Source organism: Ciconia boyciana, chromosome 5 (assembly GCF_034638445.1).
Source record: "Ciconia boyciana chromosome 5, ASM3463844v1, whole genome shotgun sequence".
Taxonomy (NCBI): Eukaryota; Metazoa; Chordata; class Aves; order Ciconiiformes; family Ciconiidae; genus Ciconia; species Ciconia boyciana.
The window spans coordinates 14,459,761-14,477,832 of NC_132938.1; the positions used below are offsets into that span (position 1 = coordinate 14,459,761).

Sequence of the window (18,072 nt, forward strand, 5' to 3'; positions counted from 1 at the left end):
CCTAAACCACAAAGGCAGCCTTCAGGTATTACTTACTAATTTTGTGTCATGTTAAACAAATCATACCTCAAGCATGTATTTTCCCCTGTTTTGAGATACTGTAAAAATGTATGTATTCTGGGAGGCAGTATCTTAGACATGTAAATAAAAGCTGGAAGAAAAGAAGGACCAGCTCCTCAGTGTGTGTATGTTGTCATAACTCATTCAAGCTAGTAATGTTGTGATAATTTCTATTAGTTAAAAAGTTGCCCTAATACATGGAATAGGGAGCATCGCATAGACTCTAAAGCATTAATTCTTTTGAAAATGGACCTATTTAATTCTAGTCAGGCAGGTCTGCTTGATTTTTTTTTTTTCCATTCCTTGAATAGGTGCTATTGTAATGAAAATCATAATATAAATAATTTAGTCTCTTTTGACAAAAACATTAGTTGTTCTCATCCATCTTCATTTTCCTGCATTTAAGTAAACCCAAAACTCAATGTTGCCAAAGTTTTGAAAGGTTACTTGTGGCATTAGTTGTCTAAACTGGTTCATTTCTAACATGAATGGCCCCTTAAAGTGATGTCTGCTGTAGCAATGCATCTCCCTGAACACCTTGCTAGATAGCAGCTGTTGTTAGTGAAATATTAAGTGGCTGGCTGAATCGGATATAAATTCCTTGCCTTCCTTTAGAAGCTCGCTCTTCTGATATTTTTTAACATGTCTGTTTTACTGTTAAGGACTCGCTTCCATTCCATTCTCTCTTTAAGAATCATCTAAGAGTGCAATAACTTTCACCGTCGAAAAGAGGGGTGAGGGCAAGTCAATGGAAACTTGACAACCAAGACCTTTAAAAAATTGGACAGTCAGACAATACGGCTCTGAAAATTGCTAATTGCTTTTGAGAACATTGTCTTGTGTCATAGTGATCAGTAGTATAATAATTAATTCAGTGTGCCTTTCAGAACAAAAACTTGAGTCTTATTTGAGAAATTAGTGTTGTGCACAGGCTTTTGAAGAAAGATTTTTTTTTTATTATTATTTTTGTTTTAAATATTTGCCTTGGCACTGAGGTGTGCAATAGTCTTGCTTCTAGGCCTTAGTCTTATGTCACTGGCTCATAAGAATATCTTGAAATAACACTTTGGATTTTGAAAATAAATTTGCTTTGACAAGATAAATAAACTGAAACAAACAAACTCCCAAAAAAACCTGGGTTAGGGTGGAATTGGCTGTCTTGTGCAATCTGTATCAAAGTTGTGACTTGTAGGATATTCTGCGGAAGTTTTTATCTTTGATTTCCGATCAATGCTGCTAGAGTACAGTGTACAACTTCGAATGCCTGTGAACTGCTGGACTGTGAGCTTAAATGGGCGATGCTAAAGTTACTTGTTTTTCAGTAAAAAGCTTTCTACAGAAAACAAAGGGCCTCAAATTCACTTTAATAGGTTTCTTGCCTTCCTGCAAAGAGCGTAGAAGATAGTAATAATAATAGGTTTTTATATCTATTATTATTATTGAATTTTTTCCTGCTGAAAACTGAAACACACAAACAAGCAATGGATATTTCTGGATCTATACTAAGGTAAATGTCATCTACTTATTTTTGAACAAGTACTAGAAGGCAGTTCAGCTCTTTTTCCATAAACTCCCAATTTTGGCCATCTCTTTTGCTTTTCACTGGAGATCTCTGCCTCCCATGTTCAAAAATAACAGCTTAGTTTTTAGCATTTTGGTTACGTATTTCCAGTATGATCTCTGAGTTGAATTTTCCTCCTAACTCAAATATTCCATATGTTTATTTGTAACCTATATGCTTGCTTATTATTTAGTGTCACACACCTACATTATTCAAGATTGATTTGTTAGATTAACAGTAATGTTGAGAGGCAATTTCTGTTTTTTAAGATGGAGATTTGTTAAAGATACCAAGAAAATGAATCTTGCCTCTACTTTGTGTCTGGAGGATGATTTCTTACTCTTGTGTTGTAATTGGCTTAATTCATGTTAGTAGGAAATATTTCCTGAAGGTAACCTTCCATCTCTTGCATTCAAGGACGTTCCAGATGATGTAACGGAGACTTTGGAGAATATCACATGAGCATGAATGAGAATTATCACAAGCATATGTGGTTCCAAATCACATTTTAAATTTAGCTCTATCTACTGGATAATAGAATTTGTATGATACACAATCACTCTTAGCAGGTCCCTTATCAATAAAATTTCCAGAGAAAATTCATGGGCATCATGTTACATATTTATCATCTTAGAGATCTGAAAACTTGGTGGAAGTCTCCTTAAATGCTCCTTTAAAGCTAATCGTGAATAGAGTCAATAATGTGTAATTCCGATTAGTATGAATAGAAAGCCAGTAAAGTTTTAATGTCTTGAGTGCATACCATCTCTATTTGTGCAAAGATATTCTGAGGGGCAAAATCAGGTCTTGTGCCGATGGGAAGTCATACAGCGTCTAAAGACTACAGTTGACCTTTACAGTGTTGTAGTTCATGCTTGCGAGGCAAATGCTATTGGTCTTTATTATTCTTATTTTAAGACTGGTAGAGAGATTAAGGCTAAATGTATAAAGGTATACCGCTGGATGCCCTTCATGCTAAGATACTAACCATGTTGGTATCTCAATTAAATAGGGATGTTCGTCTCTGCCTGCTCTTTAAGAGAGAGGCCAAACTTGACAGGATAAATACTTTTCCGTAGAATCCAAATGTGAATACCTGCTCTTAGGTGCCATGGTGATAAACTTAACCAAAACTTATTTAAAAGTTTTTGAGATGCCTCCTTTGATGGCTGTGGTTCTTCCGTTCTGTCACAGGCAGTAGTTACTTGAGCATTGCTGTTAAAATACATAATACTGGAAACTTCTGAAAATGCTGATTTCCACAACCTTTTTTTTTTTTTTTTTTTGGTATACTGTGAAACCTATCAGATTAGATTTGTCAGGACCAAAAGAAAATTTAGGATGGAGTGAGGAAAAACCCCACACTCTGATACCCAGCAGCGTACAGATGGGCTGTTTCTGTGCTTAGCTTTATTCTCAATCCAATGTGTAGGGCAGCAGTTGATATCAACACCAAATAGTGGAGTTGGAACTCTCATGGTTGCATGTGCTTTCTCTCTCTGTGTCTTCTCTCTCTTACAATCACACTTCTGGGCCAGTGTGGATAATACAGGGAGAGAGAATAAAACCAAACTGATAATTATTTACTGTCTTTGAAGATTCAGCTACCCAAATGTTAGATGTGCAGTGTAGCCATCAATGTCTAACCTAGACATCCACACTTATACATCAGTGGAAAAACATTTTTTAGGATACGAAACACACCAAGAAGTACCTTTTCCTTTTCTTTGATTATATAGGGAGCTTAGAGTGACAAGCTCAGATGGAAGCATCTAAAGAGGGTAATTGCAGCTGGCTACTATCCACATTATCCTGCAGAAAAATGGTCACAGGGGTAATATTACTGGGTGTGAATGTCGGTGGTGTAGCATGGAGTGCTCATCAATCATGTTGGTTTTGATCATGTGCTTGCATGTGCTGTGCTTGCCCTTCACCTTTAGATAATTTCTCATCAGATGTGTGGCAGCAACATAGTTGTTGACTTAAATCATTTTGATTTAATCTTGTTTGTCCATTCAATCCAGTTTTAATTTTGTTTGAAATCCATTACCAGTAGACTCCTGATTTACAGTTTAACTTTGTTTTATATAAGAGGATTTTTGGTTTTTGCTTAGAGAATACTAGGTTGAATTTCATTGGTCAATATTTATTGACACTTGACAATTTGAAACTAAATACAGACTTTCTATAAATTTTGTATTTTTGCTAAACAGAAGGATGTATTTTATCTTCCCATGTAACCTATCACATAGGTAAGTGTAGGTTTGTTTATACTTTTAATTGTTACTTTTATTATATTAAAAATTATATAGACCCTCTATTTTATGTTAGTATTTAATATTAAAGTTATGACTGCCCTAAAACTAAGCCTGATCTCTTTGAAATATCTGACCTTACTGTAGTATTTTTTTTGATCACTTAAACACAGTAAAAGCTTGGAATTTAATGTTAAAAGCACTTTTTAAAACAATGTATTACATTATAAGATAACAGCATTGATTTCTTTGCTGCTTTAATCCTGCTTGTTAATTACAGAGTAGTAAAATCATGAGCATGCGTGTAAGGTTTTCTGTTAATTGTTATCTTTTGTGTTTTGGTATTTTTTAGGTTAAGTACGAGTTGCTGCTTGAGAAAGAGTGTCAGCTGCGCGATCTGGAAAATAAATTTGGAGAGTATATTGCTTCTTTAGCCTTTGAAAAGACTGTTAAAAAATCCAAAATGTTGGAGCTGTATACTGCTATCATAAGTGTACAAGCTTTGCTCTTTGAACAACTCAGCACATCAAAAACCCTGTCAAAATTGGAATGTATTCAGATTTTAGAAGCACATAATCCTGTAAGTAATGAAGTGAAAAGGAAAAATTCCTGTTTGGAGACAGCAGCTATCACTGTAGTCTATTTGACTTTGATTTAGCTGTGCTGGTTTGCAGCTCCTGGTGGTCTGGCCTTTAATTTCTGTGATTATGTGCACTTTAATGCACTCAGTAAAAGAAATAAAGAGAAGGAAAGTATTAGAGCCAGGGAAGATTGTGTATTTATTTTTATTATAGTAGCATCCAGAATTCTACAGTCAGAAAGAGCAGTATTTTGGTGGCTAAAGTTTTGTTGATCGCAAGGAAGACAATTTGGAAGTGATTGTGAGTCATGACTGGGATAGTGTGTAAATTGTCGTGTGTTACAAAATTGTTCATGTTCTAGTGCTGTCCGTACAGTAAAATCCATAACCACATGATACGCGTCAATCATCGAGTTTTTAAAGATTGTATATACAGCCTCCTACCTGCGTATCTCCCTCCAAGCACGCTCATACAGTTTAAATAGTAGAAACTTTGGAAAGGCCTTTTCCCTTCATCGTATTTATTACATACTTGGTATGTGCCAGTTTTCTAATCCTTTTTTAATACTTTAGTGCTCTGCATTCATAAGGATTTTTTTGTTGTTGTTGTTACAAGGATTTTTTTTTTTTTTTTGTTACATCTGCTATTTGCAACTATCCAAGTGAGGCTTGGGAGAGCACTGGAGTAGAACAAACAAAAAGGGTTTTTAAGAGCAAAACCTCTTTGCTAGAGGGCATCATTAGACAGCTATTGCTGTGAAAACTCCTGGTTAAATTTTAATGCTGTCATCTCTACAGAGTTTCTCTTAGAATGGCAGTTAGAATGCTTATATGCTTCCAGTTTTGTTTAAATCTGTATTAAATCTGTAGGAAGTAGTGAAAGTTGTAGGGAGACGGAATATTAAAAATAAATTAATCTGGAATTATCATAGAATCATAGAATGCTTTGGATTGGAAGGGACCTTTACATATTATCTAGTCCAACCCCCCTGCAAAAGCGGGGACATCTTTAACTAGATCAGGTTGCTCAGAGTCCCATCCAACCTGGCCTTGAATGTTTCCAGGGATGGGGCATCTACCACCTCTCTGGGCAACCTGTTCCCGTGCATCACCACACTCATTGTAAAAAATTTCTTTCTTAAATCTAGTCTAAATTTGCCCTCCCTGAGTTTAAAACCATTGCTCCTTGTCCTGTCATAACAGGCTTTGCTAAAAAGTCTGTCCCTGTCTTTCTTATAAGCCCCCTTTAAGTACTGAAAGGTCACAATAAGGTCTTTCTGGAGCCTTCTCTTCTCCAGGCTGAACAACCCCAACTCTCTCAGCCTGTCTTCATAGGAGAGGTGTTCCATCCCTCTGATCATTTTTGTGGCCCTCCTCTGGACCTGCTTCAACAGGTCCGTGTCTTTCCCGTGCTGAGGGCTCCAGAGCTGGACACAGTACTCCAGGTGGGGTCTCACCAGAGCAGAGTAGAGGGGCAGAATCACCTCCCTTGACCTGCTGGCCATGCTTCTTTTGTTGCAGCCCAGGATACGGTTGGCCTTCTGGGCTGCGAGCACACATTGTCAGCTCATGTCCAGCTTTTCATCCATCAGTACCCCCAAGTCCTTTTCCGCAGGGCTGCTCTCGATCACATCATCCCCCAGCCTGTATTGAAACCGAGGATTGCCCCAACCCAGGTGCAGGACCATGCGCTTGGTCTTGTTGAACCTCATGAGGTTCGCACAGGCCCACTTCTCCAGCTTGTCCAGGTCCCTCTGGATGACATCCCCTCCTTCTGGCATGTCAGCTGCACCACTCAGCTTGGTGTCATCTGCAGACTTGCTGAGGGTGGTTTATAGCCTTTTATGCAGTAAATGTAAGAGGGCTCTGCAAAGAGGTTGCTTTTAGGTTCTCTATCCTTGAACAGATGAAGAAAAAAGATTGAAGGAGAGACAGAAGAGAGATCTAGAGTAGGTAGCACCAGATTCTTTAGCCAATGTGCAAGAACTGAGTTGAGCCCTATTTTGGGGGGAAAAAAATCATTTCAGGCATCGTTTAAAGTGACTGTTATGCTTGGTATACAGGGACTGTCTCCTGGTGATCAAACCTTTCTCTCTTGCTGTGTTTTATTTCTGCTCCTTTGTTGCACTAGCTGCAAATTTAAACACCTGTTACTTTAAAACAAATATATTGGAGTACACAAGATTCCCTAATGCTGATGACATCAGTGATAGTTTTGCCAGTCAGTGAAACAGACACATCCAGCTATATGTGAATTTGCTCATCCCCTTAGAGATAGCAAGGTAATGTTCAGTTTTGGTGTTAGGAGAGTGGATCGAAGCTCCAATGTCAGATCTTGCTGACTGGGGAGCAGATGCTTACTTAGAGATGCTATGCTGCAATGAATTTCTAGTCTGAATATGGCTGATGAGGTGGAGGAATAGATTAAAATTCAGCATGTTCTCCAAGCTACAGGTTGGGAAGTAGGGTGCTGAGATATTAAGCAACTTGTTTGAGGTCAGACAACAATGACGTTGGAAAACTGGAATATGAAGCCATCCTTCTGATGTCTAGTTTGACTCTTTGACCAAAGAGAGATCTTTGGCATGAGGGATTCAATCCACTTAAGACTTTGGTTTTTAACCCTTTGATTTTTAGAGCATTGTATTTTAACCCTAATTTTATCACACTAAATGTGAATTACTGTCTCTTAACTTCAAACCTCTTTGATATTAGCTGTTGATTCAGTATAACTAAAACTAGTCAGTCTGAGTTTCTCACGCTGTTTCAGTGGCTTTATGCAGCTTATAGGTGAATTCTGATAGTGCCATTCTTTTGTTTGGATCTCAGCCATGCTGGTAGTGTACATTCTAGATGTCCTCTATAGTGGAAGGTTTCGGAGAGCATCGACTTTTAACACAATGAATATTGACTCATATCTTTAGCATTGTTCTGATACTGATAGCATGCAAGTCATGTTTACTGAAGCCATGCAATGAATTGGAAAGTGTAATGACTGCAAGTGGCTGGGTAGAATGAGAAATGAATAAACTAATATCAGAAATTCTGATATGATCTTTTTTTTTTTCACTCCAAATTAAATTTGTTCTTGCAAGTTATATTAGGACTTTTTATCATTATGTGTTTTCAACCTCTAGGAGACTGAAGAACTTGACAGGAAGCTGGAGTATGAGATGTTGCATAAGGAGTCAGCTCAGCAGCAGCAGCATCTAATGAGTAGGCAGAGGTGGACTTCGGATGGATTGGGACTTTCAAGTGAAGCTGTGGAAACGAATGTAGACAGACAGCTGACAGTTCTGCTAAGACAGGCCATGAATAAATGTAGGCAATTTATAAATCTGCACCAGCAAAGGTAAGTGCTTTGGTCTCAGGTTTTACTAAGTTACTGCAGTCCTTATAGACCATAAGATATCACAGAGAAACAGCAGGCTAAATGTTCTGCTATGTTGGGGAGGGACTATACATCTATGTTTGAACAGTGCATTTTTGTGATGTGGCCCAGAGCATAACTGAGGAGTCTTGGGAATACTGAAATAAGAAACATGAAATGATAATAACTTAGTTACATATAGATTGTGATGTGTTGCTTGGCAATCACCATTTCTTGATGGGGACAGTGGAAAAATAACAGTACTCCTTAGCAGCAAGGAGGAAAAGAATTTTAATCATGTTGCTTTGTCTCCCAAGAAGATAGGTAGGGACTTCAGTGAAACCTGATCTGATGGGGTCAGAGGAAGTAGCTGAGACAATTTAAATTGAATTTCTATCTCCACTGTCACACTGTAGAATGAATTACCTGTCACGCAGTCATTTTTGATGGGATATATTAACTCTTCTTCAGAGACAGGCTCAATTTCACTTTTCTCTGGACAATTTTTAAGTAAAGATATTGGTGACAAAAAAAAAATAGCCTCTTGGGAGTTATATAGAAATCTGTCTTGTCGTGAAGGTTGCCTAGCAAAAATGGGTGATAATTTGCAAAATTGCAAAGTATTGCATTACATTCATTAGGGTTACAGGAGTTAGAAATTACAATTACACATGTATTGCATAGTATTAAACGCCTACCACATTTCAAGGTTCGTGTACAATCCTGAGAGGGTGCTTTCCATTACAAAGAGGGTTTTCCGTGAAACAACTGATATATTAAAAATGGCTTTGATAGGCTTTGAGTGGAGCTGTTGCACTCTTAAGTCTGTTTTATTCTGAAAGGGCTGGAGCTCTACTTGATGTAGATTAACGACTCTCCTGTTGCAGAAGTAGAGAGTCACTAGAAAAGCAGATAGGTTACTGGCTTGTGGATACTACTGTAGAGAAATATTAGTGAAGCCTTCAAAGAAATTGCAACTAGTCTTGACTATTTGCCTGAAAACATAATGGAAGAAACAAGTTTTGTACTTTTCCCAGATGACATAAGGATGGCTTTGTAATTTGGTCTAGAAACAAAAAAATCACCAGTAGTGAGGAAGTGAACTGTTTACTACTATATTCTAGCAACAAAAAGATCCACAACTTGCCATAAAGTGTGGTGATGAAATTTAAAGAAGAGGATGGGGAGAGGTTGAATCATGTTGCTTCGGAGCAATTCCAGATTAGAATTGTGTGCAAGAGTATAGCCTTAGATTCTGCTCTGATGTTTGCTTGGTGGTTCAGGGGAGAAGGGAGGAGAAGTTGGCTTATTTTAGAAGTTATGCTGCTCACCCAACTTGGCTGACAGAAAGATACACTTCCTGAATGGATGACTTTCAGATATTGTTTCCTATAATACAGTCATTGCGCCTGGGAAGATTTCAATGTTAATTCTGTTTTTCACTCCAGCTTGAGAGATGAGCAATGGAATTGTGCGGTGCTTGAAGATCTCCTGGAAAATATAGAAATGGATGCATTTGTGGCACTTTATAGTCAGGTAAGCATGAAATTGAACAAAGCTTCCAAGTTTAAATTACAGCTGTATCCGGGAATCAGCTTTTCTTGCTTTTTTGGGAAGCATTACAGATCTATTTGGACCCAGTTTTGCTAATAGTCACTACCAGTTCTGGTGTTTGCAGCCTGTATTATCATTCACTTCAGTTAATTCTGACCTACTTTCAGCCTTTTGAATTTTACTGAGTTATGCTTCTTTTTGTTCACTTGCAAATCCTTTCCGGGGGTTGTCCTGTTGCATTTCATTCTGTGGAGAGAACTAAATTGCCCGAGTTTGTGGTTTACAGAGAGATTTACAGTCTGATTTTCATGTAATGAGACAAGGGTTTCGTTTAGGCCTTAATCAGTGTTAGAAAGGATTTGCATTGGTCATGTTACAAAACTAAATGATAGAAGGACTGCTAGTTAAATTTTCTGGTATCATTACTCATATTGTTTTCAAAAAGAGCATCATCTCTTCAGGTAATTTGCTATCCGTTGGCTGCCTGTCAGTGCTACAAAAGGCATTAAAAATTAATTGCTGTTGTCCCTAAGTCTTATCTGCAGGCCTTGGTTGAGATATGTAGCTACCGTCAGAAGAGACTTGGTGTGGGCAGCTTTTTGCATCAAAGTATCTTGCCTCTCAGGGCCAAGTGTGGTCACAGTCACCTGTGTCATAAATTGTGAGCTTCAGAGGCCAGCAAGCCAAGGAGGGACCACTTAGACTAAGGGTGTCTCGGCTTTTCCTGCGACTGAGCTTGTTTCTGCTCAAGTTTCTGAACTCTTTATCCTCTCTTGAGCTGGATACCTATTTGAGGAGAGCTGCTCTCATGAGGAGTTGGAGTGAGACTCCTGTATATTATATCTGTGTTAGGAGATTCACCTGAAAGGTAGCACGTTTTCAGATCCTTACTCTGATTTGGGTAAGGAATTTGCATTAAGATCTCCTAAAGCTCATAGGAGCGTGATAATTACTTCAGTCTCTGCCTCTTGTGTGGATACTCGGGCCCCATTCAGAGTGGAGTCCTTCCGTGAGCCTCACAGGAAGAGACTTACCTCTGAATTATCTAGCAGCTTGATGGCTAAGGTGCAGTCCTGGAATGGAAGATCTCACTTTGTGCTGATGAATTAAATCAGGCAGAGTGGGAATTCAAATCTCATCTTAACATTCTCCAAGAGCATGCTATCCTCTGGGCATAATAATACAAGCACCAAAACCCCATTCTGGTGTGTCTTGCAGAGTGTAACATTTGAAGGTGTTTGCTGAGGAGGTCATGACTAGTGTTACCAGCCTTCCAGTTTTGAATCCAAGCTATGTGTTTCTTTAGAGTTTGGGGCTTTTTTTTAGTATTATTATTTTCCTCTTTGCCCCCCCCCCCCCCCCGCTTCCTGTTGCAACTGGTTTTTTTTGTTTGGTTTGATTTTTTTTTTTAATTTTTTTTTTTTTTCACAAACCGGCTTGCTACCCTGTTGGCCTTCACACTTTGGGATATTGTAAGTGGATGTGGCTGTCGGGAGCTGCTGAATTCTGTTCCAGCCTTCAGTTCCTTCTCGCTGTTTTCTTCCCCCATGGCCTGCTGCACATAGGGCTCCTAACATTTTATTGGGACTTCACAGAAATAGCATCCTGCTGGCACTGATAAACATTTCTGCTGCAGGCCTTTGTAGAGTCCTTATGATGTAAATATTCACATGATGGTGAGTTTTAATCTGATTAATCTCTATAACTTTATATGTATTCATTTATGCTCCTCTAAAATAACTTGTGTAATGCTGACGAGGCAGTCACTCAGTTATTCGTTCAGTCGCGGAACCGTGGTGTGGGCAGTGACAGCTGTAACGCTTTTCAGAGGCAATACTAAATTTGAGGCTTTATTTGCCCATTTGTAGTTGCAGTTAGTCTAACAGCTCAAGATTTCAGAACACTTTTTTTTTTTAAACAGGTAAGGAGTTAACAGGCTTGTGTGAATATTTTGCTGAAACATACATTGCTTCAGATACATGTAATATATTATGATAAATACAAGTCTTAGATAAAATAAACTCCATTCAACATCAGTGGAAAATAAACATCAGAACAGATACAAAAATAGAAAATGCTTTGAAAGGTCCTTTGGGCTTTGTTGATCTTTCCCTGTACTACTATGGTTTAAGTCATTGGTCTTGATGGGCCATAGTCTTGTGAATGGGCCACAGTCTTTATACTGTTGGTTTTGTTTTTTTCCTGTTTCATTATGTATTTATCTGACAAAATACGCTGCATCCAGAAATGCTGGCCATTGTAAAGGCTTTAAACAGCACAGACCAACTCCTCCAGATTAGCACTACTGAGACCATTATCATAGTTTAATTTCAATGCTTTTAAATCCCCTGTTGCCTTGCAGTCTTGGATTAATTGAAGAGACCTTGTACAGTGTTTATTTAGCAATTTCATAGGCTGCCAAAAACAGTCACCGCTGAGTGGGAACTTTGAAAGAGAGAATGAAGACTGCATTAATCTCATACTGTGGTTCTTAGCTTGCCATACTCCTGGGCATAGAAGGGTAGGAAAAAGATGCATGTAACAAGCCAGCTGCCCAGCAGAGGAGTTCTTACCTTGCAAAGGATGTTGTGAAATGTTTTTCTGCTGCTCTTGAGTTTGGTTGTCTCTGGTAGAGCCTCAGCATCTACCTTCCTCATGAAGTCATGAATTCAAGATGTGTGGCATGTTAAGATGAATGCTGAAGCAGCTGTGTAGGACTTGGTGGGAGGGAAGAGAGACAAACCCAGTGGCTGAGTGCTACTGCTGCTGGCTGTGAATCATTCATTTCGAGGGGAACCCTATCCCAAGAGAGCTTGTCTCTTTTCTTAGCATTTCAGTTCAAAGACAGTGCTCTTTTTCTTTTGGAAGTGTTAATCATATTTTTCATTGGACTGCCCAGGACTAACGAGGAATATGCTGGTTTTGCACCTTATTGTGGCTTGTTTTGGTCCTAGAAAGTTTTATAATTAAATACCGATGCTCCTTGTTCTGTATTCCCCAAGATCATACTGCTCAGCTGGGGGAAAGCTGGATATTGCTTTTCTACGACATAGGTAAACCATATTGCTTAAGTTGCTGACAATTTAATTGTCTGCCTGTGATGGCTGTTAAGTTTATTTGGTACAGATATATTGTGAAAGAGCTTCTGAACAGTGTGGCATGTATTCTGCAAGTTGAGAGGTCAAAGTCATTGTTTTGCAGATTACAGATGCATGCAAACAGAGTGTGTCATAATTTTCACAGTACCCAGTCCTCTTAGCACCCTAGCAGGTGAGCAATGACCCTTGATAATTACAGATTTTTGACATCTTGAAGACAGATTTAAGAGCATCACTGTCACCTCAATGCATTTGACAAACTGGACACACTGTTCAGTGTATACTTGAGGGTCTGTGCTTTGTTTTGTTCATAAGATTCCCTGAAGAAATAATTGATTTGTGTAAATATGCATTAGATATACCATTGGGGTTTTTGTGTTTATATTTATTCATATAAAGTGTAGCCTGGAGATATTCTGGGACATACTTTATTGAAATTCCATAAAACCTATACATATTTACCCTGCAGATATACAAAACAAAATTTCTGTTCTCAGCAAGTATAATAGTATAATAACTCCAACTATAATTCCAAACCTGACAACTCTTAATTCAACTCTAAAGAAGTATGTGCTTAGTAGAAGAATAATTTATTAATTTATTAAGGCTCACATTGTAACATATTCCTACTTTTGGATGTGCTTATCCTGTGAGCTGATAGAGGAATTGATTTTTAAATATTTTTTTTTTCCCCCCTGTTTTCTTACAACTTATAGAACACATTACATTGTCAAGTTTTAGGAAACTGTAGCTGTTGTACCGCTGTATCTTACACTCATTCTTTTCCTTAAAAAGGATTTTCCCCTTTAAGACTAGTTTTCAGAACTGTGGATGCAGCCCTCTCTGGAAAACCAGATAAGTTTTACTTTCTTACATTTCATATTTCAGCTTGCATCCTAGATGTAGTAGGTCAGTTTCTTGAATGATAGTGAGTTCAGGATCATAAGCCTCTGGCTAAGAAGTTACTTTTAAATAAGGTCATAACTATAGCCTCAGGTACTCTAGTTGCATTTCAGAGACAACAGATGATGCAGGCAGACTGTCATGTGGAAACAGCACAGTAAGCTTGAAACACAGCATGGATCAAGTTCATCAATTCTTGCATTAGTTGTTTAAATACACATTGCTCAGTCCAAATACTTAAAAGTAATTCTGCTGTTTGTAAACTACAATTCATTCCTGTTTTTATTTTGACCAAATTCAGAGAATACAAATGAGGTTATTGGTGGCACAAGTAGCATTTGTATCCATTAGATGTTATGAAAAAAGTGAATTCCCAATCTTTGTAGTACCTTACCATATAATAAACCTGAAGAATCAAATTCATCCCACACTGGAGGGCTTTTGGTCTGACTGGTGCGACCATTCCTGTGTTTGCACATTCACTTCTTCCCGCTTCTGCAAGCTGGTGTGGGTAGCTGTGAGCATCTGGAAGTGCTGCTCGCTGCTGGAGCATGTTCGCACATCAGCACTCCCTTTGCTGTACATATGCTAGGTGCACCTGGCCGGTGGGTGCCTGTGCCACTTCTGGTACTGTTGACAGCGTTGTGGCACCTTGCAGATTACTTAATCGTTAATTCTGTTGTGTTAGAAAATCATCAAGCGTTGTGTCTCAGTCCAAATCATACTTGATGCAGAAAGGTAAGGGTCAGAGTGGAGAAAAGAACATTTTAAACAGGAAACTGTAACAGAGGAAAGCAGTACTGAAGTAATGATGTTTCGATCATCTGCGCATAAATTACTGAATTACTTGGCCTGAGACCATTTAGCCAAAAAGGGCAGAGTAGGTCACAGAAATGTGTCATTTTTATTCTCACTTAATGTTGGTTTTTGTAAGTTTCTAGAAGAAGAGTTTTTTAAAGACCAAAAGTACAACACAGTCTGTATACAACTGTAGAAATTAAACTTAGGTGTCTGTATTAAGATTTAAGCTCTTTCTTACATCCCTCTCCAGAGAAGAATCAAATCATTTCTTGCCCTAAGTAGGCTGAACAGACATCTGTTTTACCTAACTTTGGTGCCTGTTTAGGGTGAAAATATTGGACATTTTAGATACCAGGTCAATTTACCAATCTCTCATCAATCTTAGGATTTTGTCTTGTTCATTGTAGTATCTCAGTGGTTTACATGGAAAACCCATAACAACACTGAAGAGCCCAGTGTGCTGGTTTTGGCTGGGACAGAGTTAATTTTCTTCACAGTAGCTAGTATGGGACTGTGTTTTGGATTTGGGCTCGAAACGGTGTTGATAATACACCACAGAGGTGGTCCATAGACTAAGGGAATGATATCTGTGTATTGTATCAAAGGATGGGCTTGGTTAATGAGGATGTATTGGATAGTGTGGCACCTGAGCATGGCATAAATGTATGGAATAAGGGGTGGAGAATGTACTGGTTTTGGCAGGGGTAGAGTTAATTTTCTTCACAGTAGCTAGCATGGGGCTATGTTTTGGATTTGTGCTGGAAACAGTGTTGATAATACAGGGATGTTTCGTTACTGCTGAGCAGTGCTTACACAGAGTCAAGGCCTTTTCTGCTCCTCACCCCACCCCACCAGCGAGGAGGCTGGGGGGACACAAGAAGCTGGGAGGGGACACGGCTGGGACAGCTGACCCCAACTGCCCAAAGGGCTATTCCATACCGTATGGCATCATGCTCAGCATATAAAGCTGGGGGAAGAAGAAGGAAGGGGGAGACATTCGGAGTGATGGTGTTTTGTCTTCCCAAGTAATGGTTACGCGTGATGGAGCCCTGCTTTCCTGGAGATGGCTGAACACCTGCCTGCCCATGGGAAGCAGTGAATGAATTCCTTGTTTTGCTTTGCTTGCGTGTGCAGCTTTTGCTTTCCCTATTAAACTGCCTTTATCTCAACCCAGGAGTTTTCTCACTTTCACTCTTATGATTCTCTCCCCCATCCCACCAGGGGGGAGTGAGCGAGCAGTTGTGTGGGGCTTAGTTGCCAGCTGGGGTTAAGCCACAACACCCAGGAAACTTTGGGAAGTGACTAGTTTTCCTGTCTTTTGGAGAGGAGTTCTCTGCTTGGGGAACGGTTATGGGAAAAGATTGATTGATTTCTTTATTTTGTGTGGCCATCTAAATTTGGGTTAGGGCTGCTTTGGGAGTGATTGCTTTGTTTGGTTTTTACATGGATTTAGCAGAACTTGTCCTTTATAGAGCATCCTTTTAGAGAAATGGCTTCTTTTAAAGCAGAAGATTCACTTAATACAGGGATATCCTAGGTGTATTCGCTCCTCTGAAAATTTGTCATGCAAAAAAGAGGCAGAGTTCAAACATTTGCTGTGACATTTTGAATCCACTATGGACAAAGAAATCGGCTGTCTTCCTGCATGGTGGGACCTTGTGGGTTTTTTATGTGACATGGGCTTTGTAGTCATCTCCCCCATTAGTGCTTGTAGGATAGTCTACAGAGTGGAGGTGACTCCGCTGTCGTGAGTCATCTCGAACGTTTGGCACGTTTTGCCTAACTTCGGCTACCTGAGATACATGTATGGTTTGAATAGACTACAACAGCATTTTTATGGCATCCTTTGAGGCATTTAACTTGCTTTAATTTGCTCTCCTTTTTTCTTTCCATGTAGTTCTCAATATATTGTAGACTTTCCCTATTTGATACACGTGAGAAATCCGCAGAAACAGCCCTGGGGACACACTAGTTTTGACAGCAGAGGAGAAAATAACAATGGGGTTTTGGTGTTCGGAGGGGGGCAGGAAATGGGGCAGGTGGATTGTTAGGGAACAACTAAATTTGAACTTAGTCTATTTGAACACTATACGAGTATGCTTTACCACTGACCTTTGGGCCAAAAAAGAGAGGACGTTTGGAAAAAATAAAAAACACCAAAACAAAACCAGTTGTTTCCTTCACCTCTTAACAAATTTTACAAGCTTTTCTCTGAGCTTATCACAGAATCTGGTGTTGAGAGGCTGAACAATGAAGTGCTTAACCATGGCAACATGTAAATGTTGTCATTAGGTTTCAGAGGCTATTTTTTCCCCTAATTTTACAGATCAAAGGAATATCATATTGCTTCATTGCTATCTTGAAAGGATTTCTTTATAATAGTACAATCCATAAATTAACTAAACCTTCCATGCTAGAATATGGTTGAATTGTGATTTTTTCAAACTGAAGGGCATCTAGGACATGCCCTAAGCACATACACTAAGATCAGCTGGTTGTTTAACATTTACATTGCCTATATCCAGAATGAAATGGACAACTGTAATATATATGGGCCAGTGTGGGTAGAAACAGTGAACATGGGACTATGACCACTTGACACCAAAACTGTCACTATTAACGTGATTTTCAATAATATTTTTTGTTTCTATAATGAATAATTCTTTAATGATAGTAATTAAAATTTGCTAACACTTTTTTTTATTTTCAATGCTAAATTTATGTCTTCTACTCATTAATCCTGAAGGAGCTCCGACTGGCAGGTTATTTAGCTAAACTGACAAGGGTACCAATGGGGATGTTGCACAGGATCCTGAACTTGTTGCTGCCCTCCAGCTCACAAAGTGAGGTTCTTTCTGTCCTTGATTCCATCAGTAAATATTCTGATGGTGTTGCTGAAAGTGACAGTAATGCAGATGAGTCTGGCAGCTGTAAGAAAAGGTAAGTGTGATATTTTTTGGTAGACCACTGCAAGAGAAGATTATTGCTTTACATGTATATGTATTTGCTGGACAAGCAGATTAGATTTAGAAATCCTGTTCTTATCATTTTCTTTCTGTTGACTTTAATTGGAGTTTATTAAAATATTTTCCTTCCAGCTTTTTGTATTTATAATATTCATAGCACACCAGATTTCAGGTGTCTATAGCTCCTAAAGATATAAATGAGGTCCTCCTTTCTAATAATGGAAGTTTCAATCTTGCAGATGCCTGTCCCTTTGTCATTCATTACTAAAGTCCCAAGTGGCCACTGTTTTTCCCTTTACTCACAGAGACAGGTAGTCTCCCAAGAGCCTTCATCCCTCCAGTTTATCCCCATTAACACCAGCTGAATAGCTTTGCAGGTGACACCAAGAAGTGCTCCCAGACCCCCTCTCCCAACTCCCTGCCATGACATGGGGAGAAAAGCAGATGTTGTGGCACTGGGCCCTCTAGTTGTCAGATGTGAGTTGTCAAGGAACAGATAAGGGTCCTTGGGACCATGCCCTGAGGTGTGATCTTAGCTGATTTAAATGATTTATGGCAGGGCAGCAAAAATCCTTGAACGCTCTTGCTGACTGTATTCATGGTATTACTGTCATGGGTTTGGTAGCTAAAATCAGAAAGGGGAGGAACGTGTGTATATTTGGGGACTTACTGGTGGGAATTTTTTTCTTTCCTGCTCCTTCAGGAAGAGCCAAGAGTTGTGGCAAGCACTGGAGAACAAAGTAAGGCAAGATCTGATAAACAGAAATTTGGAACAGATACCTTCTCTAAACAAGAGAAAAGACAGGTAAGGAGAAAACAGGAAGAAACATACCTTATTTTTTTTTATACTTCATTTCATCTCCAAAGGTTCCTCTTATATCTGTTAGAAATCAGAAAATAAGTTCATAAATATGCATTTTCTGA

The 18,072-nt window shown here is 38.9% G+C and overlaps 1 protein-coding gene across 7 annotated transcripts in view; it reads left to right on the forward strand.

The window, feature by feature from the left end:
• The window catches only part of EVC2 (EvC ciliary complex subunit 2), a 78,779-nt gene that overhangs the window by 58,952 nt on the left and 1,755 nt on the right, over positions 1-18,072 (forward strand). For all 7 annotated transcript variants that reach the window (XM_072861683.1, XM_072861685.1, XM_072861684.1 and 4 more), the window contains 5 exons: positions 4,229-4,456; positions 7,594-7,808; positions 9,275-9,362; positions 16,929-17,122; positions 17,852-17,953. In XM_072861683.1, coding sequence (XP_072717784.1) covers positions 4,229-4,456; positions 7,594-7,808; positions 9,275-9,362; positions 16,929-17,122; positions 17,852-17,953 — 827 coding nt within the window. The remainder of the gene's footprint in view (positions 1-4,228; positions 4,457-7,593; positions 7,809-9,274; positions 9,363-16,928; positions 17,123-17,851; positions 17,954-18,072) is intronic.